General features: G+C 42.1%; 2 protein-coding genes across 2 annotated transcripts in view; both read left to right on the forward strand.

The window, feature by feature from the left end:
* sdk2b (sidekick cell adhesion molecule 2b) overlaps positions 1 to 3,427 on the forward strand; it is a 71,024-nt gene extending 67,597 nt beyond the window's left edge. The window contains exon 44 of the mRNA XM_041029515.1: positions 1,236 to 3,427. Coding sequence (XP_040885449.1) covers positions 1,236 to 1,658 — 423 coding nt within the window. The 3' untranslated portion in view covers positions 1,659 to 3,427. The remainder of the gene's footprint in view (positions 1 to 1,235) is intronic.
* Positions 3,428 to 6,878: 3,451 nt separating this feature from the next.
* cdc42ep4b (CDC42 effector protein (Rho GTPase binding) 4b) lies at positions 6,879 to 24,939 on the forward strand. The gene is made up of 2 exons (XM_041066634.1): positions 6,879 to 7,068; positions 20,743 to 24,939. Exon 2 carries the CDS (start codon positions 20,932 to 20,934, stop codon positions 21,934 to 21,936), a length of 1,005 nt encoding a protein of 334 aa, XP_040922568.1. The 5' UTR covers positions 6,879 to 7,068; positions 20,743 to 20,931; the 3' UTR covers positions 21,937 to 24,939.
* Positions 24,940 to 25,883: the final 944 nt, after the last annotated feature.

Consider the following 25,883-nt stretch of genomic DNA (forward strand, 5'->3'; position numbering starts at 1 on the left):
CATTTTTATTATTCACCTAATGGATAGTCTACGCTGCCTCTTTGGGAAATTATCCAGTGGCATTTTTGGCAAAGTCAACTGTGCATTAGTTCATTATAGCCAGGTGATTAATCACAGGCTGGCTGCCCAATTGGCAGCTTTCTTTTATTGCAATTAGTTGACCACGAACAATACCCTCCAAGCATCCAATGACCACGTTGCTTTTTGACTGACACCTGGAATGTTTCTTGACATAAATACAATAGTGTTTCTAGCCCAGCCTGCAGCGAGGCTGAGGGTCAGTGACGAGAATGTGCTGAGGATTGTTATCATTTCTTTACAGATGGCTTGAGTGGAATTCAAACTGACTTAAAACATGAAAAAAAAAAAAAAAAAATCCTGTTCCTTCTCAGTGAACTCCTAAAATCAGTTCTGTTTCCAATGCACAATCTATTTTTTTCCCCTTTAGCTTTTCACAACATTCATACAGAATGACACAAAGGATCTATACATACATATATGTATATATTTATGGTATTATCATCATCATGACTGGGCCATTTTAATCATTCTGTTATGGTGATGTACTGTAAAACCCATTGTTTTGTTCACCCGTAGGAGGCGCTGGTGTTTTCATATGGGACAGGTGGCCTACATACACTTCCACTGCATTTGGTGAGGTTCCAATGGCTGCCTGCTTTGAATGTTTGTAGCCTGATAGGTGACTGGTTCCTATTGCTAGTCCCCATCCAGTCTTCCCCCTCAGAATCCCATAATAAGTTTTATGTGGTACACTGTGCTATAGAAAACCAGACCCCGTCTTGCTGGCGTGGTATGGATAGAGAGATTTTATATCCTGAACACAGGGTCAGTCCAGTGACTGTCCTGAAAATCCTGAAGATAAATTGACCTTTGCCATCTTGTGTTAATGGTCCATTTTCAGTGCACGCTTCAGTAACAAGTCATCCTTCCAAAATCATGCTTTGACCATCTTTGACCTTTTTTGATGTCCACGTGTACTTGTGCTGTGTTGTAAATGTGTGTGTGTGTGTGTGTGTGTGTGTGTGTGTGCATGTGTGTGTTGATTAGACAGAGATGACTGTGAATTGATGACCTCTCTCAGAATAATTCAATAACTTCATGTTCATTTACATTTATAGCCTCAGCATCTCTAACTGCTCCCCATGGAAACACTGCAGAACCTTCCCATTCTAACTCCATGAATCAATCTTTTCTTCTTCTGCTGTCTCTAACAGGGCAGTGACAGTGAGTATGAGGTGGACCCCAACCGACAGAAGACCCACTCCTTCGTCAACCACTACATAAGCGACCCCACCTACTACAACTCTTGGCGCCGTCAACAGAAAGGCATATCCCGGGCACAGGCCTACAGCTACACCGAGTCTGAGTCAGGTGACCCAGATCACTGCGCCCCGCCGCCGCTGCCTCCTCTACCTCCATTGCCACCCCAACTCAGTTCACCTAGCCCCCAGCCTCAGCAGGCACAGGGTCAGCCCCAGGGCCAAGGCAGCCTGTTTAGGCCCAAAGGTAGCCGGACTCCCACCCCCTCACAGCAGAGCTCCAACCCTCCCAGCCAGCACAGCACCCTCTACAGGCCCCCCAGCAGTCTAGCCCCAGGCTCGCGGGCCCCCATTGCTGGCTTCTCCTCCTTTGTGTGAAAAATGCTGAAAAGGACATGGAAATTTCTGGAAGTATCTACCCAACTTGTGTTGAAGGAGACCATAGCATTGCATAACGCGCAGTCAACCCAATCAAGTCATTTACACCTTTCTTTCTTTTTCATTGCTTTTCTTTTTCTCTTATTTCACGTTAGTTTTCTTATTCAGCCTGGATACATGCGGAACAACACTACGAGACTTTTTGGAGCACTTTTTTTGTCTAATGTGTGGAAGTGTGCCAGTGTAGATTTTGATTTCTCAAACTAGTTGATAAAATACACTCTGCAACATCTTTTCACTTTTATTTTGCTATTTGAACTTTTTGCATGACTTTTCCTTACATTTATTTCCTCCTTTTTTGTCACTTTTCAAATGGTAATCTCTTTGATTCTGTACAAAGTCACAAGAAAGAAACACACACATATAAATATACATATATATAGTAGATGTACCTAGAAGACAAAATCATGTCAATGCAGACTCTGAATTCATGGAGACTGATATAACAATATGATGGAGCCATATTGTGGAGGAGAAAGGACAAGTGTTTGTTCGAATGGCCTGGCTGTAAAAACAAAAAAAAAAGCAGACGTGGATGTGGAATTCATGCCAAATCAAAAGAGTTTTAATGTGTTGGCTGGGTGAGTTTTAAGCGGACATTGGACAAACAATCGTGTTTCCATGGAAACGGCTCTCTAGCCTTTAGCACACAAATACATAGAAAAGTCGGACAACATTTGGCCATGACGGGTCAAGTGTCTGTGACTGTGCTGTGCCTGAAGGATCCTGCAGATATATGAAATGAGTGTATATCTGTTAAAGTGGAAGTGTTTAAGTCTCTTTGTAAGTGTGTTACAGTGAATCAAAGATGCCTTGATAGAGAAACACTTATTTATGATATCTGGCACCAGTTGTGACTGAACTGCTTGCGGTGCCCTTGACTGTGGCATCGTAATGGCTGGCCTCTCGCTACGAGAGCCATCTTTTAATCCTGACGGATATGGGCTGTGAATCAATTTGCATACACAGCCCATACTTTTTCACCTTTTTGCTGGCTCACATATACCCACGTACATCAGTCTCATTCTGCACATGTCTACTGAAAATGCTTTGAAAACCAAGAGTGTCAAAACTGTCTGAAGTAGTCTGCGACTGTCACATGTGGGCACAGCTGCTGGTCCTGCTCAAATGTTAACAGTGTGATTCTGATAAGAAACAAAGAGGATTTTTTTCCTGTTTCCTCCCCTGCTGGTATAACTCATGTCTGTCACTGATCACTATCATGGGGCAGTGCTGAGCCTGCGCCAAGAGATGATGTCATTGAATTGCCTCACCTCTTTCCCTTTTGTGTAATCAGCCGCTCTGTACTATTCAGGTGTGACTGTAATGTCCCAGATGCTAATGCGTGCGTGTGTGTGTGTGTATGTGCGTGTGTGTGGGTGATCACACTTCTTGTGCGTAAGCTTTACAGATCATTCACTGTGTGTCTGGTTATAAAGAGATTGTCCTGCAGCAACTGTAAACCTGCCTGGAGTAACGCCACAGAGGGTTGGCACCGTCCAGCCGCCTGCCAGGTGCACTCATAACGCTATAGTGAAGACTCAGTGGTGTGTTCCTAGTTTCCATAGTTCAAAAAAAAAGGAAAAAAAAAATCATCTACTTATTTTTTTTCTCTGTGGGGTGATTTCATTGTATGCAACAAAAGCTTATCATGCAGAATCTGAATGAATATATGATCACAGTACATTTCTGAAATAAATTATTTTTCAATGTTAGCTTTTCTCGTGCTCACTTGCAAACTGTACAGGGGAGATGGAAGGAGAGGAAGACTGTAAATGTGACGGCAAAGATAATTGGAGAAAGGGCACTAAGTACAGAAAGATGGGACAGAGTTAGTTGCTGATGCTGAAATTCAAATCATATAACTATTGTAACGTAAACCAAACCTACATGCAATCCAACAATAGATCTCAAAATGCAGTCTCCTCATTCATTTCAGTGCTACTATACAAAAAAAGTCAGCCAGACTCTTCCAGGGATTCAGGAGATCCTGGCCACTACACAGTGCTACGTGGCCTCCACCACATGCCATAGTCTTCTCATTTTCAGACACACATACCTAACAAAGCCCTTTCCACTGCAAAGCTTCTGCTCGCTGGACTCACCGCTGTCCGTCACAGTGAATGAAACAGCATAAACATGGTGATTGCACAGCAGCAGCCTCCTATTCAGTAAAGACAGGAGGAGAAATTAGATAGTTATTAGAATGTAACTCTAGTTATAGAAGTGCACACACATCCCACCGTCAGTCTACATCACAAAGTAAATGAAAGAATGTAAACACAGTTGCAGTAGGGAATATAATTAAACCTTGATTCAGCCTGATCACATACAATAGGTCTACGTTGTAGCTAATCAAAGCCTTGTATGTGTATATGGCAAAACAGCTGTTAACCTCTTATGTCAAGTATGAGTCCAGCTTCAGTGCAGTCTGTTGCCTGTTTGCAACCACTTATCTGCAAAGTTATAACATCATGATTGTAACGTAACAGCGTATACAGCGGGTATACAGCGTAACATTGTGTTCATTCTGTTTACTTTGTTGATATGATAAAGAAACTGATTGCTGCCATTAGCACTTTTGACATGAGGATATTTTCAGTCTGAACCTGGCAACACAATATCAGCAGTGATGTGTGTAATTGTAAATGCTTTGCTTAAGCACGTAGGTAGGATCTGTTGTTGGCTAATTAGCTGATGAAACTCCACCTAACCTTAGTGTTACTCAGGGCAGCAATAAATTGGATCAATGCAGATGCTGTAAAATCCTGTTATCTGGCTTCAAATGTCCCCTCCTGACTTCTTCATCTTCCTCTTTGCTCCCACATATCCACAATTCATTAGCTCATCAGTTGCTCTTCAGTTGGCTAAACTGCCTTAGTTGGCACTTTAAATCCCTCAGACTGCACATTAAGTGATACCTGTGTGTATTTGGAGCAGGAGTAACATGTTGGAAATATTCATTAAAACGTATAGCTGAACTGACAGACACATACTTGCATGATAGAAGCACATGTATAGTATCAGATGGTGTTAGATGCTAATTGGATCACAGTCAACCAGATCCAGGGCTAACCTACTAAACACAGGCATGAGAAGAGAGGCGATTAGATAGGATAGGAGGGAACAGGGAATTGGATCGAGTGCGTCCAGAGCGCTAATCCCTTTTTTGAAAACACATGGGAAATTTCCTTTCGACAGAAGAATCACAGACAGGAGGTATTTCACTTGCTGAAATGTTCATTTCCCTACGTCTTTCTTTCTCTCTCCCTCAGGAAATGAATGACAGAGAAAAGAACGAGCTGGTGGTCCCTGTTAAAGAGGGAGACCAAGGTACTAAATAGCCCTGAGCTTTGAGAACCCACAGTTGGAATATTAAAGGATTCAGACAGAAGGTGTAGTTCAAAGGAGTCTGAAACCCTGAATTTAATTGCCTCATTTGTGAGCTTCACTGAGGGTGGTGTGGGGATTTGAAGAGGATATACTGGCACTGGGAGAAAAGATACTAATTTGAGAGAGGGGATGTTCCCTGAGTGCTGTTCATGAACGCCTTTCTAATGTACTGTTTGGTGGATGTTTAAATTGGTTTCTGACTTGATGTGCATTATGGGAAACAGCACAAAAATGACAATAGCCATTTTGGTAAGTAAATTTGCCCAAGCCAACCTCACTCTCACCCTTGCAATGTGGATGTACATTTGTTTCCACAGTGTGTGAGAGGGGTCGAAAGCAACCTAAAATTGTGACATAAATCGCTGAAATTGTTGGATGAAGTCATATTTGGTCACATTTATTTTTATCACTGTGTTGGTTTGTCCAGTTGACAAGTGTTCTTCTGGAAAAGAGAGTCCCTCATGTCCTGATTTCTTGCTGTAGTCTTTCCAGGCTGCGTGCATTATATAACATATAACACAAAGCCACACAAGGAAGCAATAATTGAATAAGGGGCCCACTTCAGGGAAGTACGCCATCAAAGATGTGTGCTCCTGCACAACCTCACTGAAGTTCTGAAGGGTCCAAACAGAGCTGCCCATAAAACTCTGCGCCTCTAATTGGTCCATTGTGTAATAATATAAGACCTGATGATATTCACAGGTGGGTGATGGAGGCTTTGACAGACAGGTGGGCGTCAGTGGTGGAACAAGAGTTAAAGTTCACACCTGTCGACCAGATGACTGTTGTAACCACACAGGCACAAGCTCATTTCTACATGACCTGAATGTGTTACACATCAAGGCTTATAAATCTGCTTTGTGTGTGAAATTAAAGGCCATTTTTAATGTAATCTGGAAATTGTCAAAACTAATTGGAGCAAGGGGCACAAAGTCTACTCTAATTAGCCTCGTGGATTTTATGAGTTAGTAATAAATATAAATCAATGTGTCTGGACCTATAATTATAGTAATGGGCTGTTTTGCAGTACATTCGCTCCAATGCTACAAATCATAAGTAGGAAGGACGTTAATTCCTGCTGAAATTTATGGACTGCTCATGTTCAGACAGCACATTTCTGTTTGCCTATTATCTGCTTTCATCTAAGGAAGGAACCTAATCCAAAAAACCCCAAACAAACAAAAAACAACAACAACAACAAACAACAACAGGGAGGCACACAAATTTAATATTACAGGTTTACCAATAATTTCAGAAAACATAATAAAGCAATAAACAGTTCTCCGGTTCCCACAGGCAGTTGTATGAAATAACTTGAGTGAGTCTTGTTCATGAACTTCTGTTGGCTCAGTGCTTGTAAGTCCATTTAAAAAGCTCAGGGGAATAGTTTCACATTTTGGGAAATCTGCTTATTCTCACTTGCCCTTGAATGAGAAGTTTGATACCACGTCGTATCTGAAGAGTGGTATCAATCCTCTCATCTAACTCTGAGCAAAAAAAAAAAGAAGCAAATTCATTTATTTTCCAAAGTCTCCACCTGTTTCTTTAAACCTACTGCTGCGTGTGTTTCACCTAAGTCTTTGAAGATCTTCTTTCATTCCATTAACTCTGGAGTTATGGCTTTGTTGCCTTATCAAGCTCAAGTCCTGCCTATTGTTCAGTGCTGTGGATAAACAGGACTCTGTTCCTTTAAACCGCAGCAGGAGGTGGTGCTCTCTGGCACATGGGAGGAGGAGGGCCGCTTTGTGCGCCACACTGAAGCAAACTCATCGGACGCTGGTGGACCAACACGGCGGCTGTTCTGCTGTAACTCTCCCGTTTCTCCTGCTGAGGAAACTAAACTTGTTTTTCAGTGACACAGACGCTTCGCCTCTGGTTTTGCCGCTCTCCCGTGTTCACCCAGAGTTGCCTGGAATATAACCTCAAAACTTCCCCGTCGCCCGGACCGCGAAGAAAGGTAAAGAAACAAACAAACATTTCTTCGTGTGTGGCTGTTGTTTTACACTTGAGTTGTGTTGTTCTGTTGTGTTACACTTGTTCAGGCGGCTTCTGAGAGCGATGCCTCTCAGTCGCCGTGCGGCTGTGAGTTTTCAGGCCAGTCTGTGGGGTCAGAGAACATGTAGGTTGAAGCAAAGCCAGCGGTGTGAAATCTGCATCTCATTTGAATGTCAAATCTGCTCTTGGACAATCAGCGCCGGGCAGTCTCATCGAGCTCCTGGCTGTGCCATATGGAGCGACAACAATGAGCCCTGTGGCGTCCTCTGTGTCCTCCAGCTGCCCGGTGGAGACTGGAAAGTGAAGGGCAGAGCATAGCATTGTGAAAGCCACCGCTTCAGTTTGAAAGAAGTAACTTCTTGCGTCAAAGTTGTACTTTGAAACTGATTCTTAATTTCCGGTCTGTCTGTGGGAATGTTGGCTTGTTGTGTCCGGATTCACATCTTTCTAATCGGTGTCACTGCAGAAACTTTGCTGTTTGGTGTGTCTTTAGAAAGAGCTGTTTTAACCCAGGTGTTCAGTCCGGATCGTGGCTACGAACTTGTGTAGAGCTCCTTAAACTTTTTCCTTTTTGTGTGAGGCGATCTCTGAGTATGAAAGTGTTAGATCACTGGCCTGATTGGATTTTGGCACAGAGCACAGACCATTTTGCAAGAAATCCTGCTTTACATAATTTAGTATGAAATTACATAAATCTCTTGTTTTCGAGGAAAGGCCAAAACCACAATAGGCAGATGAAAGGAGTCATTAACTGGGTTAAATAACAGGGAAAGTAAACTATTTTACATTTTCCCCAAAGATCCACAGACCTCTCAACTCGAATATTACAAATCACTATGAACTTTACTTTTTTAGCTTGTAGGTTCCCAGCGGTGGGACCTAGGCTGTACAGTCTGAAATAAACGTCCCAAATAACTATTTTCAGCTGTAGGACAGGATACGGATTAATCAGAGCAGGCAGATGGACTTAGAGGCATCAGTGCTCTTCTCTGAGAGTTACGTAACATTAATACTCTGCAGTGAGAACACAAAACACAGAAAAATCTCTGGGAATCTGCTAAGAGCTGAACGAGCTACACGGCTGCTTTCACCGCGTCCCTCACTCCCAAATTTTCCCAGCGTCCCGCTTCATTGGCGAGTCGTTCCTGATTGTGTTTACAGACCTGGCACTTGCCTCTCATGGTCATCATGTCTGATCAGCTGGGTAATTTACTCTAGAATTGCCACTGTGGTTGTATACCTGCCCAGCCTCATTCATCATGCTGTAATTGAAGGCCGTATAGTGTGTGCCTGACTTTAACTACACTGACCATAAAGTCTGCAGGTCCGTTTTATAACTTTTGGTTTCATTATTTCTTGCTCATCATCAGTAATCAGAGCTTCGTTCTTGTTAAACTGTCTGGATGGAAGTAGGAGGACGTATTGACTAATGGGCTTGGCTTTGGTGTTGTCTTTGTGTGACCGTTGCCCTCTGACCTCCTCCCACACACACACACATACATAAACACACAACCACACCCAACAATAGCCCTAAGGTCAGTCAGTATTTGTCATTTTGCTTGATGAATCATTTACCCAGTGCTGCGTTGGTAGTCCTGTGATAAAGGGAAATGAGGCAGTTGGAAAAATAACGCTTGACTGTGTAACTTGACGTCGGCTGGAGAGATATAGACCAAGGTCGGACTTTGCCTGATCACCATTCACACCAGCAGCGCCACTTTTCCTGGCGTCCTCTTGCTTGTCTGTGTATTTTCCAGGGACAAAAGTGGTGCATAATCGCACACACTCCAGGCCTTTCTGCTCCTTAGTGTATGGTTTCTTCAGACCTGCCAGGCAGATATTTCTCCATCAAGATCTATTGTGTGCGCTGCAGAGCCATAGGGGAGGGAAGCATGTGTGTGTCATCTCTGACTGTGCTCTTTTTTTTTTATTGCTATTTCGGTTTGCTCTGGAGGATACTGCTGCTGCATAGTGAGGAAGCTGGCTACCTGCCCGACTCTGAATTTGCTGAGGTCATTACAGTTTTATACTGGAAAGAGGGCATGCCGGAGTGGGGGCTGGGGAGAGGCAGTTAGACTCATTTGCACCCATGAAAACTCTAACTTAAGACAGCTTCACATGCAGTTACTTCAAGGGGATGGCATTTCCTTGTGATTAACACTTTATTGGTGTGTGTCTGGATGCTATATATTGTGGAGGTTTAATGTATGGAGCATAAACTTTTCACTTTTGTTTATATGAGGAGTACAGATTAGTTAAGTGGAGTCAGATGTGATAACTTACACTATAATGCATGTTCTTGCTGCTTCCAATGCCTCAGGAAATGCCTGTGAAAATTGTTTGCGGCCTTCGTAATCCACCCACCGTTATCCCATGACAGAGACAGACAGGGAATGATGGGAGAGTGTCTTGACATTTGGTCTTCTGCATGGTTTTGTTGCAATTACATGGGCTGTGCAAAAGGTCACAGAGTTGAAGGGGGAGCCAGATAAACTAAGTGAGAAATTCATGAGTTATAGTTGGCAAGCTTTGAGGGGGTTAGACATAAATTCTGAGAAAATGCTGATTATGGTGTCTGGAGAAACTACACAAAAAGGGCAAGGTGTCCACAGCAAAACATCATTTTTTAGTTGTCACTGCAAAATAAATACATTTTGAGTCAAATTCAAAATGGCATCTGGAATATGTAGGAAAACGTCACTTACTGAAATATTATTTCATTATTGGCAGTGTTTCAGTACTGCACTCCAGAGATATGAAGCTGTGGAAGCTTCCTGATTTCTGTGAAGCATTAACCACTTCAAAAGTGAAGGATGTGTAATTTTTTTTTTCAGCTGTTGATCCTGGAAAACATTCCATTGCTTTTCCCAACGAGATTTGTTTTGTCTCATACAATTACAGGATTCACCCTGCCTGCAAACAAAGCAGCTTGGTCTTTGAACTTTGAGGAGAAATAATGCTGAGGATGTTTGAGTTAATCTTTGAACAGACTTTATATGGAAGCAAAATCCAATGTTACGTCAATAGCCTCTGGCTTTTCATAGAATTTCCCTCTAAAAATGCCACAATTCAGTCTTCTTTACCTTTGTGGCCTCTGGTCCCTTGAAGGCATTTGTACTTGCCACCTCTGGCACCTAGCTGCACTTGGATGAAAAGGTCGCCCTAAGAGTGATTTTTTTTTTCCAGTTTTATTCAAATAGTTTTCAGAGGTAAAATTATTAAGTAGTCCACAAGAAAACAGCAAAGATTTGAGGAAAATGAAAAAGTAAGCCTGATTTCCTGGAGCAGAAACATGTTTTTACTGTTTTCCTGTCCTGTTGATCATTTTACAACCCCTCAGATTTGTCCTGTGACCCCTTATGACTGTGTTAGTGGTTAGGAACCACTGATACAGAGTCTGATGTTCAGTCCTGATCTGTAGAAAGTTTGTACTGAGGCTTGAATGGTTACAGAGGTCAAGGCAGTCAGTTGTTTTTTAGTGAAACTCCCCGAGAAAATCTGACAACATGCAGGATTCAGTGCTCTGTTACTCAAACAGAAACCTTAGCTGATTTCTGCTCAGTGACAACATGGGGCCTTCATCCCATTTCACAGCAGAGTATCATGACTTTTCCCAGAAAAGGGCCCACTCTTTTTTCTGTTGTGCAACAACCCACATGCACCTGACACTCAGTCACTCAGATGTGTGCCTGTTTTGGTTGCTATCGGTGTGCTATGACTGTTGTGGGAGAAAACAACCAGTTCAACAGGCATTATTTTCCTTTGAGGTGTAATAACACTCCTCACTGAAGACATTTCCCTCCCTTCTTGCCAACTACAATGATAGTTTGACTTGACAGCTCCAAAACGTGCTTCAAAGAAACATGTAATACAACAGAAGTGTTCTTATAGCACACCATTGTCAATCTTGCAGCACCTGTCATTGTTTATATCTTAGACCACATTGTTTAAAGCTGTAAAACCAGTTTTGATAATTATCATGTCTGAGGCAGTTCCAGTGAAGCTGAACGGGGCCAGCTTGGTGGGTTGTTCCCACATCACGAAAGTTTCAGAACATCCTCTGCGATTTCAATTTTTTTTTTTTTTTTTTACGAACACCACAGAACAACAGCATCAGGTGTCAAAATGTTGACATGACCAATAGTCATGAAAAAGCAAAAATATGGAAATAAGAAAATATGGCCCAGGTTGACAAATATCAGAATTTCCATATCAGCGTGAAAAAGTGCCGTCTCAGAAATCTGGAAAACTTCCTCTTTTGCAGCATAAACTGTCACCTCCCCACGTAGCAGTGATAAATGCACAGATAAAAGCACATATAACTGGTGGTGTGCAGCTGGCCGTGCTGGTCCAGGCTTTGGCCTGTTTACAGTCCAGCGAGCCCTCATTGTTTTGTGGCTCTGTATGGACAGAGAAACAGGTGGTTTCTCTCTCAGGCATACTGAAAAGACAAAGGAGGGCTGCTGGCGTAGCTGGTCACCTCTGTACTCGCTAGTTGACAAATTCATGCCGGGAAACTAGCTCAGGAGATGGGAATAGTCACATGAGCTATTGTGGGCTCTTATCATGGCTGTCTGATGCTCCTGTGAGAATTGCTGGTTTCCTTACGAATAAAGACTCACACATCTTCCTGCCCAGGCCTCTAGAGGACATTTCCAGGTCAGCAGTCCAGTGCTGTGAATGGACTGTGGTGGAAGGTTATAATACCTTGATAGATTAGCATCTCAGGCCTTGGTCTCTTTGTATTAAATGAAGGTGAATCACTGTAAATAGTGGGTGTCAGTCACCTTTGAGACCCATCTTGTGTGTGTTTGTGAATGTGTGGTTGTACGTGCATTTATCTGTTTTCCTTTGTACGTACGTGCGTGTGGTTTGGGTGTGCCAGAAGGGTTTGGTTCCCATCTTCCTCTGTACTGCTTTTGTTTTTTTTGTTCTTTCTCCTCTATTGTACTTGTGTGACGTGAGAAATTTGGCTGCCATTTGGGAACCAACAGTGTGTGTTTCTGTGTTTCTCTGTGTGTGTGTGTGTGTGTGTTTGTGTGTGTGCGCGTCTGCGTTTGTTTTTGAACTGTATGTTTGCGACTCACAATCAGAGGCCAACTCTTTCTGATGACTGTTGAACCTATTTATGGCAGTTTGACTGGGAGCTGTTGATGGACTTTAAACTTAATGTTAACACACACAGTTCCTATATGTGTAAACACAGCCAAAGCAGGCAATCTGTATGTGCTTCCCCGATGAAAACTTGACTGTTGTTGGCATACGTTTCCCGGAAATCAAAGTTGTTGCTTGACTGCCAAGTCAGAGTAGCATGCCAAATTCGAAAGCTATGTTTAAGAAAACCAAATCAAAGAGAGAGAGATCATGGTAAGATGATACTGACAATACTAGCCTGTGATTCGTGAAAGCTCTCAGGATTTGGTGCTTTAATCATTGGCCAACAGATCTCTAAGTTTCACAGGAGCCACGTGTTATATATATGTTCAATTCTGATGTGATCTGCTTTGCACAGCTTGTTTCCCAGATCTCAAGGTGATTCGATTTGCTTGTTTTATCCAACCTATGGTCCAACATCCGAAGATATTTAATTTACAGTGACGTTTAATGGGAAAAAGTAGAGCTTTCTCACATTTGAGAAGCTGAAAATTGATGTTTTTGGTTGCACTTTTTATTGATTGTATCAGTGTTTATTCTCACAGCTTATTTGACTTAAGTGAGCATGAACTTGCTGTGCTCATATTTAGCCTGTTAGATTACAGCAGACTCACTGATCAACTACATCTCAGTGAGCTGAGCTGCTGAGATGTAATTAATCCTTGTGTGCTTAGTTTGACATTCCCGAAGAGTCACTAAAGAACTTACGCACACACTCACTCACTCACTCACTCACAGCAAGCATGTCCTCCTCACACACAGCACCAACCAAATCACAGCAGATGTAGGTAAAACAAGCAAGGGTGCAGTTACTTTAACAATGTGCTTTACGAGCGCAGGAGCCGTGTATGTGCTCCAGCCTTTATCTCCGGCCTGTTCTGGGATTTTTAAGCTTGTCAACTGTTGTGAATTGCTATTGTCAGGTTGAAGTGGCCATGTTTGTAGGCCTCTGTGTTCTCTCTGTCAGCGAGTGTTTTGTTGTCTGCCGTGTCTCACTAAAGTTAGCACCATGGGGGTTTATTAACTCATCTTGTCAGTCAGGGCTCGGTGCCTGAGGCCTTTATAGCCAGTTGGTGTGTTTGACTTCAGTTAAAAAAAAAAAAAAAAGGCCAGGAGCCGTTGAGAAGTTGACACAGTGCAGAAAACGGTCACTTATCTTCCAGCCACACTGAGAGGCCTCCTGCTGATTTTACCAAAGTTTGTGTTGTGTGTGTGTGTGTGTGTGTGTGTGTGTGTGTGTGTGTGTGTGTGTGTGTGTGTGTGTGTGTGTGTGTGTGTGTACAGACTGAAGCTTGTAACACTGACTTCGGCTCATTATTTGGGTGATTGGGCATATTTTTTCCCTCAGGGTTTCATTCTGAATAACTTGTTAGTTCTTCTGACACTCTTTCTTTGGAAAAATAGCAGCCAGTATAGCCAATATAAATTTGAATTTATTAACTCTAGTGTAAGCTAACTGTGACAATGGCATCCCTGCTGTAACAGAGCACTATTCTCTTTCTGCCTTTTTTTTTTACTGCCATCCTCTGTAGAAATTCTGCTTTGTTTTGTCATCCAGCAGCTATTGGACGGTTAATTCAACCACTTGGCTCAGATCCTGCTCTCTGGTACCAGGCGTGAATGCTGTCTATTTGTCAGAGACTGATGGGGCGGATTTCAGTGATTAATTAGACATGTACTCGTATGTGCACGCACTCACACACACAGGACAGTACAATCCCTCCACTGTAGGCGTAATGAGGGTTTGGGTACATTTCATGCAGGACACGGTGAAAGAACGTCTGTCGCTGTGTTGGCATGACCGAGTGAATCCAATGTGGTGACACCCTCCACTGCCCCTTTGAGGGTGTGTCGCTCTTCAGTGCCTCCATCTGTGCCTCTCCTATTGCAAAAGTCCCTGCGGTAATGTTGCTCCACATGGGAGAGGTTGTGCTCCTTCACATTTTTACTCAGGATATTATTCATACATCAAGAGGAGCATTTTTTTTTTCTCCAAAACAGACTCTCAGGTGACTTGTTTTGGGCAAAGCCCTTTTTTATAATCAAGACACATGGTCATTATCTGCCCGTTTGGTTTTTAGCCAAGCTTCCTCTCTTCCCTCTCTGGCTGCAGCACAGCAGGGCAGCCCACCCAGTATCTGACCAAACGCTTTGTCCAACCATGCAGGCGTAACAGCTTCATAAAAGGCCAGCTTGACTGGAAACACAGAGAAATCATTTGGAAGCCCATCCTCTGTTTCTGTATATCGGGATTTGGAAAGATTAAAAAAAAAAAAATCGCTCAGCGTAGTCACGTGGTGATTGTGTCACAGGGTGTGCTGGGGTTATAACAGCAGCTTTTCAGCACAGCAACAGGAATAGAAGGTGGATTTTGGAGTCAAGCAGAGGAGGGCTGGCTGTCGGGGCAGTGGGAGGTTGGTTTGCTTGTGTGCTTTTGGGTACACGGATGTGTGGTGTTTGCTGCCCTGAGCTCCTGTCACACAGCGCAGAGGGCCGGTCCAGGCATGCTGGTTTTATTTGCTAATGTTGAACACGCTGCCCTTAATCCTCCTGTGGTTTTGTTTCTGCCTGTGCGGCACTGAGGCCCTGGAGGCTGTTACACTGCATTTTACAAATGCACACTCACACAGAGGGTCTGTAGTACTTGGGCAACGGTCCTGCTGATGTAGGTACATTATCCCGGCTCAGCTGTTTCAACCACACTTCTGTCCAAGTCCACCCTGTCTCATGTTTGTTTTGTCAAAGCTGGTATATCTCCACCATCTTTATAACACTGCCATATTTGAATATTTGCACTGCCGCTCACATCTCTGAGTATCTGGTCAAATGATATGAAAACCTAATAGATTTTTCCATGGTTTCTTCATATCAATGCTTCTGTTGTTGTATTAGAGCGTCACATGCATTTATTGTTACGCATGTACCCTCAAATTAAGTTTTTTTAAGAATGTCTGCATTTTATTGAGGACAAACTGGTGTTTAGAAACGTCTGTAATTCCCAAAAGCTTTAAGGTGTGGAGATTCATTTAATAGTACCCGTGTGGCCTGTGAGGACAAGCCTACTGACATACAACGTTTAGCTAATTAAGCTTTTAAACAGGCCCCGAGGAGGTTTCCTTTGAATCAAATGGGGTTTTGTTTACACTCAGTTTTCTCTCCAGAAAACGTTGTCTTCATCTTTAAGTCCCAACAAGTATTAATTTTCTAAATCATGAAGAAAATATCGATTATCGTCTTCATTTGTCTCTGGTTGTCTGGATCAGTAAGAGACGACCTGCAGGCCATAGTTTGAACTGTACTGTGAATACTTACTGTTCTCTCAGAGACTCCATGCTGTGGTCGTGTTGAAAAAGTGAGCGCAGAGCACTCCGGGCGCATTTAAATGTTTGGGATCTGTTTACCGTGGGATCGTTCTTTGTAAAAGTTACACCTGTGTGAAATACAGCAGGTATGTTCCTTGAGATATGGGTGGTGAGGCCATGCACCCTCTCTTTCTCAACATTCACATCCCTTTGTCTGTGTCTGCTCAGGATATTTCTGCCATTTGTCATCTGGGGTTAGCCTCGGAGCCGTGTGACCAGATATGAAGCTGAACTGGAAGAACTGGTTCCCTGTAGCAAGCAGTTATAAGATAGATAGTTTACCGCATGGTGTTATTGTTTGTTAACAGAGCGACTCACCGCTGCAGATAAACACATCCAATGTGTCTGTATCAATCACACATTTTTAGATTCCTGGTTGACGTGTTGGTGTTACAGGTGTTTTCGGTGAAGTGAGCCTGAGTTTGCATGCTACCTAAACAGCATATTTCTGTGATCTATGCAGTGAGTTGAGGACAGCAAGTAGATGTTGGACTGGTGGGAACTTTGAGACACATGGAAAACAGCACAGTGGAAGCGAGACAGAGGCTTTTGCTAATGAGCTCACACCAAAGCTACAGCTACATGATGTGAGGAGGAATCAGATTCATACATAGTTGATTAGGTCTCACAATCCCTGCACTTGTAGCACATTTTTGTATGCATTGGATTCATAGTGATAGAAATTTTGGCATTGTGATAGAATTTCTATCATATAAATCACTTGAATGGGAAATGGTCTTAGATTTTTTTCCTGCTCTGCTACTTCGATGCTGCTGAGGGACAGAGTGTTATTGTCTCAGTGCTTTTGACACTGGCCGTCTCCTCTCCCCCCGTGGGAATCAGATGTTTGGGCTTGAGGTTGCAGGCCCAACAAAGTAGGGGCAAATGAAGTTTGCCGACCTTTTTTGTCAGAATTTAAAACTTTCCATTCTCATGCAGCCCCATTGATTAATTGATTAGCAATGTCATAGATGCTGTTGGGTAACTCGTATATTCATTTGCATGTCAATGTTGCTGACAATAGGACTGAACAATGGAGGAGATTCTGGCTAGTTCAAGGTTAAATAAAGCAGGACTTTTCTTACTGCTCACAGCAGACAACAGAGGACTTAAAGCTGAACTAGGCAAGAGTTTTTATGTCAGAATATACTTATTGTAGTATCTAAGACCCAAAGTGAATATTAAAAATTTTGCTTGCCCAAATGAAATTCTGGAATTGGATATGGAAACACTGCTATCAACAGAACGTTTGAAGTTAAAACAAAATGCAAACTGAAAGTAATAAGCTTGGTAAGGTTACTTAACACTTACAGGGTGTGTACAATTGACTGACTTCATATGACTTGATTATTTTTCTGATATTTGTAATATTTTTGGGTCACCAATATGCAGTATTACCTAGTTCCCAGCACTTGTATTAAGGTACGTTTATCCAAGATTATATTCACATTTTATTTCTTTAGATATCAAGTTCACCTGTCAGAAAATATCTGGAGGGGGGGGGGGGGGTCCCATAACTGTTGTGTAATTACCCTTTACCTGATTCCTAACATTTGCATGCTGGCTTCCACCTTGTGAATAAATGATAGACCCTTTCTCTGTCTCTGTTTTAAAAATTCAAATGCAGTCAAAAATAGAAACTCTTGCAGTCGGTGTGGGTCTGGTGGTTTAGCTTGACAGTAGCCGAGCTGTGATTGGACGGACGTCCAAAGCCTCTTTCCCCTGTTCATTGAGTAGAAGGAGACAAAGTGGCATGGGATAGCTGAGGACTGTATGGCGCCTGTGGGATTACAAGAGCGAGACTGAGCGCTGGTGAGCATGGTGGTTGTTATGATGTCATTCTTCGCGCATCAGTCTTCTCTTCCGGCGACATAAGATGCTCTTAATCATTCATGGCCCTGTCACCACTTGTCTCAGTTTGAGCTGGAGTCATGTGGCACTTTGAGTGCTCGGTTACATAAAGGCTTCATCACTGGCTGGCACGAGGACTGAGGCAATAATTCTCATCTAAACCAAACAAAGATAATACTTATTACCTCTTTGGGGCATGTTTAGTGCTCCAGCACAAACATGTTAGGCTAAATGTGTGCGCTTTTTGTGTCTGGATTGGTAGCTTTGTATTGGCAGTGTGACCTGTTTGTCTGTTTAGCCCTGTGAGTCTGTAAAAAGAGTGCTGAGGTGGAATTTTGCCCCCAGCTGAACCGAGTGTGTGTGCACTGCATGGACTGTACGGGGCAGACTGGAAACCCTGGTGATCGTGTTGATTTCGGCACAATGTATGACCTCAGACAGAGCTTTGACAATTTGGTTTTGTTTGTCTAGAGAATGAAGTAAGAGAGCTTTTTTTTAAACTTTCATTTATTCATGAAAAAGCCATATAGTATCCTCCATACATTCACAAAATAAAACAGATTAAAGCACCAGCAAAACAAAAATCAGGCATCCATTCAAATCCATATCTTGATTGCCATGTGAGCATTGATTTCCTGAAATATGGATTTTTCAAAACAACATTTCTTCTTTATGTGAAAGAATATTTAACAGCTATATTTTTACATGCAGGCTTTTATAATAGCCTCTGAAATGTTATTTTGAAACAACAAAGTGCACAATTTCTCTTTTTAAAAGTACTGAAAGGCTAGAACCGAATATTTCAGGACTGCCTGCAGGTCATACTTCATCTTTTGTCATGCCCACAACAACGGGGTCTTGATGATCGTAAGGGGGGTTTTGAAACTATTCCTCATCAAACACCAAGGGGCCCCCTAAGACATAAAACGGGCCATTTCCTAGAATGACTTAAGGTGTGAAGTTTGCACCTTTTGATATTTGAGCACCCACTGACATCTTTTATGCTGAGGTTGAATGTCTTCTAGGGACATGGCACATCAAAAGCATTCCCCTTCAGCTATGTAGCGCTGTGGTGATTGTCTTATTGCCCTGCATGTGACCACCGGGAAGGGTTAATCCATCTGAATGAGCTGATCTCTCCATGTAGGGGATAAAATCTTTCACTCTGTGTGTCTCCGGCCGGTTTTAGGACAGGAAGCTTGCTTGGTAGCCGGCACTCTGCTCTGATGTTGCCATAGAGAAATACAAAACTGTGAGCAGCGGGGAGGAACATATCAGTTGGTGAGTTGTCTTGAGTGGTCAGTCACACATTCAGCAGCCTTTTGTGCAGCACATGCTAATTGGCAACTGCACAACATATAAAGCAATAAGGGGTTTAGCTAATGATAGAGCATGCTGCATTAATCTAACGTATGCGTCTTCTCAGAAGGACTTCGGTGGTATTTGTTTGCTCAAAGCTATAATCTTTTAATTTGGCATCCGGTTGTTAAAATAGCTTTCATAACATTAAGCTCATTCTAGATGTCGCGTACAAGGGTGTGAACTTGAACTCAGATAACTTTCACTGTAGAACTTGGAAAATAAGCTTTTCAAGTCCTACTGTTAATGCATTTGCTCTTTGTTTGTCCTTTTGTGGTGTGCTCCCTCCCCTATTAGCACCACCAGAACTACTGAAGACACGTCGAATGAAGTTATTGAATGCAGAAGATGAAATCTTGGCAGTGGATAGAGTTCAGAACTCTTTGGTGATGATCTGTCTTCTGAAAGAGAAGAGAACAAAAAGCAGAACTAGTTTTTTTTTTTTCCCTCTGTCAGACCCCCCTCTGTTCCTTCTAGTGCTACAGTCGCCTATCCAACTGAATGGGTTCTTGTCAGAGATGCAAATGTTTTCATGGGTGACGTTGCTTTGGAATATTGTTGAGTGAAGCCCCCATTCATTCATGAGGGGGGGTCGGGGTATGCATACAGGCCTAGAGCGTGGGCTTTAGCTCCAGTTTGAAAACACAGAGAATGATGGGATTGCTGTCTGGCTAAAACAATTGAAACCATTGTTAATGTCAGTAACACATGGAGCTAGTGGACTGTAACTCACACATAAGTGGGTGTTTGAACCTCTTCTCCACTCGATTCTGTTTGGAGATCATGTTTCAAGGCTTGAGTCAGTGGTGACTTAAGGACAGTTTGGTCTAAGTGCTGAAATGAGCCATATTATCAGTTTATTGAGTCACAGATAGTCGAGGGAAGCCCAGGATCAAAGTGACCTGCATTAAATCAAGAGCTCCCTGCTTTCCTCACATTACAAAAGTCTTTGATCTATCACTTGGCTATCACCAAATGTACTGGGTGTTGCCAGTCCATGTGAGTTCAGTGAAAAACCAAGACAGATAGATAAAGCGAGGCAGCAAATAGACAGAACAAAATATTCTGTTCGTGGTGCTCAAATTTCATCTTCAAGGCTAAATAGACAAGGGCCAAAACGGAGAGAAAAACACACAGAAGCAGCAGTGGAAACATTTTATCTCGATGATGGGAGGTTTTCAACAGAATGTAGCAGATGTGGACTTTCTGTGCTGTAAGTCTATCCATGCTGAAGAAATGCTGTTCCACTTCTTTTTTTTTTTTTTTCCTCATTCTTTTATTCCTGCCAGCTTGAACTGCTCCAACTCCCAGTATCCTGTGTCTTGATGGTTATGTAACAGTCAGGGGCCTGAATGGGAACTAAAGCACAGCAGTGATAGCGGACACTGCAGCCACTTGAAAAACTGAATGTGACTGTAGCCTATTAAGAGTTTTTAGAAAGACAAAATGTATCAGAAGAATTGTACCAACACATATAAATGGGAACCTGTTTTGCCGGGGTAAACTGTACTGGGGGTATTATTACTGGTTCAAAGTAAGGTGAAGGTGCTGTGAACTTTATACCAGTAAGCTTTTCTCCGCCATTGCATAATACCCTCATAGACTTCTACATATAAAAGCTTTTGCTAGTTTAAAACCTCTCAAGTAAGGCTTCATTTTGAAGCCTTGGTGAGAAAAGCTTCCATACAAATTCCAATAGCAGGACAGAGAGAGTTATGTGGAAATTAAGAGACTGAAAAGACATTGCTCTAGATTTATAAAAGCATTTAAAGTGCTATATTACATTTTCAAGCATAAAATGGTGCCTGGTGTTACTAATTGCATGTTTCCACATTGGCTGCCAAGGTGCATAGCTGATTTTGATTTACATAAGAACTCGTGGCACTAATGCTCTCTGTTCTTCTTCATAGGTTGATCCAACTGTAAGATGAAACCTGAGCTGGAAGACCAGAATGGCTGCCCACATTAAACACCTGGAATTATACTTGCTTTGACAACATCTCCTACAATAGCCAAAAAACTCTGGAAGGAACTCTCCTGAACACCTACGCAACCTAGTTTGATTTCTGTCTGTGGATTGTAAGTAATAGACTGCCATCATGCCTATTCTCAAGCAGCTGGTGAACAACTCTAACCAATCGAAGCGGCGATCTCGGGCTGACCTGACTGCGGAGATGATCAGCGCTCCTTTGGGGGACTTCCGCCACACCATGCACGTGGGAAGAGGAGGTGATGCCTTTGGGGACACTTCATTTCTTAGCACCCGATCGGGGGAACCTCCCAGGGAGCCAGATACAAAGCAAGGCTCCCCAGGCTCCAAACCTGGGCTGCTGTCCCGCACCTTCAGAAGCAGCAAGCGCTCTCAGTCAGTAAACCGGGGGGACAAGTATGAGTACAATGTGATGGCGCCATCTGGTGGCTCATCCAACTTTGTGAAAAACGCCATATCGCTGCCTTACTTAAACGATGAGGATACTAACAGAAGCAACCAGCTTCCAAAGAGTGTTTCCTCCAGCCCCATGAAAAAGCTGACAGAGATCGAAAGCAAGCCGATTAACGGAGCAGCAGCGATGGCGACGCTTGATGCAGAGTTTGATGAGCGCAATTTCGGTGAACTCACAGATTTGCCTCCATCCATGCCTAAAGGAGGTGGGATGAAGCACGCAGAGTCTATGATGTCCTTCCACATTGACTTGGGGCCCTCCATGCTCGGGGATATTTTGAGCGTGATGGAAAAGAAAGGCTGGGAGGACGACGATCTTGGCTATGAGGAAGGCAAGAGTAGCGAGGGCCGTGCGTCACCCTCCTTTATACCCCACATAGATGATGATGATGCGGAGGAGCGGGCCCCTACAAGGCCACCTCGCAGCATGCACCAGCAGAGGGCCCTGGTGGATCCCTACACTCCAGAGTTACACACCAGGAACAACCACCACAACCTGGATAGCTGTTCTGTGTCCAGCTCCGGCTCGGTCACCGAGGAGAAACCTCAGTACCACCTCCATGACGGTGATACGGACAGTGCAAAGTACAGTTCACCACGAGGGGAGGATGACAGAGATTTCACCTTCATGGATGAGGACGATGATGAGATTCGTGTGTAGACGAATCTGTTTTGGCCAAACGGTCTTCTCCAAGGACACTCATGGATAAGACCAGGTGTTGGGAGGCTATCACAAGCTGGGAAAGGCAGGGGAAGGATGTAGAGGCAGGGCCACATCTGCTTTAAGCTTCTTGTAGACCAATCTAATCTCTGTACACTTTGTCAACATCATATATAAAACCAATTAAGCCTTATTCACTGTGCTGTAGCAAGGAGAGGTGAGCTGATTGTGTGCTCGAGTGCAGACAGACTGGCTCAGAAAGTTGCACTCTTCGGGTTCGGGTTTGCTGACTGTTGCAGTTTTTTGCAACATCAAACTCTGAACTCATTATTATTGAGAAATTCTCTGATTTAAAAAAAAAAAAAATTACTGGCGCCTGTTTCCCTCTCAAAGGTGCATTAGCAAAGAGGAAAAATCAGCAAGCCACTGGTTATGAAGAAGGGTGACGATGAGGGTAGAGAAGTATGCTCCCAGCTGTAAATCACATGAATATCACATTGGGTAAGTGGTGATGTGTGAGGTGAGCAGAAGAACATGCGGGGGTCACAAACCTCATGTGGATGCGTACTACAGATTATGAGGAAGGAAGTGGGAAAGGACAAGAAGTGAAACTCAGATAGCTTTGTAATCCCTGCATGTGGGAGTGAAGCTTCATTTGCCAATAAGAATGTTTTGGTATAGACACTAAATAGATAAAGTGGTTATCACTTTAGTCCACTTCTGACTTAATGGGGTGATTTCTGCTATTTTTTTACTATATTTTACGTACATATAGTATCTGGAAGTTGGTCTGCAGTAGCCTGTTGTATTGAGTTGAGTTAGTTTATCATTTTGCGGCTGTCTCTCTTTGGCAAAGTCTTCATTCTTTAAATTCACAAACAGCTGTGGTATTTATTCATTAATTTTCATAAGGGATGGATCATTCTTAATGTGCACTGCTAGGTCTTAAAGGTTATGATTTGGGGTTTTTCTGATAAGTTTAATTTCTTACAAAAACCTACTGGTACCACAGAGGGAGCCAGCTTGTTTGCGTAGACTACATGGCACTTAATTATTGGACTAAAGTAGACACAAACCTGTCTACGTCACTCCTGCTATCACTATCATGGTAAGGCTAAGTTAGTTAATAATAACTTGTATTTTACAGAATCACTCGCTGTAAGTGTCTGCTTTTTATTTTTTTTTAAAATGTGAATTGTCAGAAAAGAGGCCTTTTGTATGTGTTCTGTGTCCTGTGTTAAAACAGGACAAAGGTGGTGATTGTGGCAAATTATGTGTATGTCTATGTCGTCACAACTCATTCCACATCATTACTGAGGTTGGTAGGATCAGCAGGTCAGCAGAGAGACGTAGGAAATGTTTGAAAGGGAGTTGCTGCTGTAGAAAAATGATTATATCATAATTAATAGTTACGGCTCCATCGGAAACATCTCGTTTCACTAGACGCGTCTGGGCTTGCCTACTAAGGGCAGAGAAAGGATGCAAAAACATCTACAAAGTGTTATTAGAGCACAGCTACTTACCAGACGGGCATCAGGTATGTCTCGGGGCAGTGAGAGTGGAAGATATTTCCTGAACTGACCACACAAGTGATAATACCCACCTCCTCTAAACAACCCAAATCACAAAGTAGGAACAGATAATTAAATCAACCAATCATCTGGCCTCTCCCAGTCTACTCATTAAATGTGCAGCATTATTGGCCCCCAACCAGCTGGAATTTCTCCAAGAACAGCAAGGTCAGGAACAGACAGGTGGGCTGCTTTTTTTTTTTTTTTTTTTTTTTATGTGTAGTTGGTTTTACAATGCAGGCTCACTCAGTTGTCTCCTCCAGGTTACTTTCAGTTATAAATTAGGCAGAAAGAGGTGTACTTTCCTTTCAGGTATTCATGATTAATGTCTGACCTTTTTTATTTTTCGTTAGAAAACTAATTGCCGCATTTGACAAATGGGAGCTTTGAATTTCCTGTTGTGGCACTGACACAGGGGTGTGTAGAATCAGGATGCCGTGCCATTCTGCCTCGGGCTATTGTAATGTTCTGGAACCCTGTCTACATGAACAGGTCGTAAGAAGTTTTGAAATGAAATCTGGAGGAGATTGCCAAGTATGTTTTAACCATGTTATTGGATAATGTTAGCAGATGTTGGATTTTGTTTATTTTTTATTTCTGTGTAGATATGCAGTATGATTTGAGTCAGATCGCTTTCACATTTTGATGTAAATGGGCCAAATTTAAAGCTGTCTTACTTCTTTTGCTCTGTTGTGACATATGTGGTTTATGAGTGTTTGGGCAGCTGCAATCCCTCTCCAAGAAGTGGACACTGTAAAAGAAAGAACAAAAACACTCCTTATCTACCATCATTTTAATAAAGCAATGTAAATATAATTTGTGCCATTGATGATTACAGTAAACAATCTTTGTTATCATCAGTGTGACTGTGGTACTAGTGTGGGAACCAGAAGAATGTTAGTGACTTAAACACTAAACAGCACATTTGTGGCCAAATTATATTTACAAGTCTTCAAATCTTTCACCTATCTGGGTTACCAGATTGGTGGAGTTAGAATCTGAAAGAGTTAAATAGAGAATTATGATAAAGTGAACTAAATTACTCTGAAATATTTTCTTGTAATTGTCTGAACTTTCTGGCATTTGCTGTGGTTTCTCTGTGGGAAACTCCTAAGTAGGACAGAATAAACCATATAAAGGAATTTGCAAATACTTTCTGCCCCAGGTCTGCTTAAAAGTTTTCCATGCCCCGACAGCTGCGGTTTGGTGAGTGGCAAAAAAAGATAAGGACTGCGAAAAACAACTGGCTCAAACTTCAGCTGTAGAATGTTTTTTTTTTCTATTCAGTGGCTGTAGTGTTATGCCAAATATGTACTGTTTTCTCTTTCTATTCCTTATTCTGGTTTTACAGTATATTAATATATTTACCTTTCTCACTTTCCTTTCTTTGAAATAACAGGTATATTTTTCAATAAAAGAGAAAGCTGGTAATCATTAACTATGGCTCAGCTGTTTTTGTTTCATTTCTATAGGTCTGTCACCACAAGAGGCTGGCTCATGTTCAAACTCTTTGTAATTTTGTTCATATTCTGCTTCTAAAATAAGCAGAACACTCACTGAAATCTGACCTTGAAGTAGACCCAAGAATTTGTACTGAGGAAGCTGCTGAAAGAGTTCCAACCACATCCACAATTTAACAAACACCCACTCGGAGTGGATTATTCTACATAAATAACCCTGAAATGAAAGATAAAACCTTAACAGATTTCATAAGATGAGTCTTGTTAGCTAATTAGAGCCCTCCAGTCTGACACTGATTTTAATACATTTTGCTTGGTTGATAAAATATAAGGACTCTTAAAAAAGGCAGGCATTCCTTGGGTTACATGACAAACTACAAAAATTGAGCAAAATTTGATATAATCCAATTCATTTTGTATCTGTGAGAAAGGGGTGGAAACTTAATTTAAATGATGTATTAATGATGAAGCAAGAGAAGAGTCAATTAACTACAGATGGAATACATCACAGCTTGTTATCCTTTGTTTTGTTTTTTTGGGGGGTTTTTTTCCTCCAAGTATAAATGTGGTTACTACATTTCAGAGGCAAATACTGTACTTCACTACACTGCATTTATGTGACAGCATATGTAAACGGTGGAAGAAGTATTCAAATCTTTTACTTAAATAAAAGTAGTAGCACTATTTAAGTAAAAGTTGCAATACTAATGTTAATTTAAACTATATTCTGCTCAGCAGTTTATAATAACACATCCTAATTTATTAATTGATTATATTTTGTATTAATCTGATTCTGCAAAGTAAAGTATTTTAAGTTGTCAAATAACTGAAATGTAGTGGACTGAAGTACAGTGGTAGAATACAGCACTGAAATAGAAATATTCAAAGTGCAAGTAGCTCAATATTGTAATAGAAT

Source organism: Toxotes jaculatrix, chromosome 21 (assembly GCF_017976425.1).
Source record: "Toxotes jaculatrix isolate fToxJac2 chromosome 21, fToxJac2.pri, whole genome shotgun sequence".
Classification (NCBI taxonomy): Eukaryota; Metazoa; Chordata; class Actinopteri; family Toxotidae; genus Toxotes; species Toxotes jaculatrix.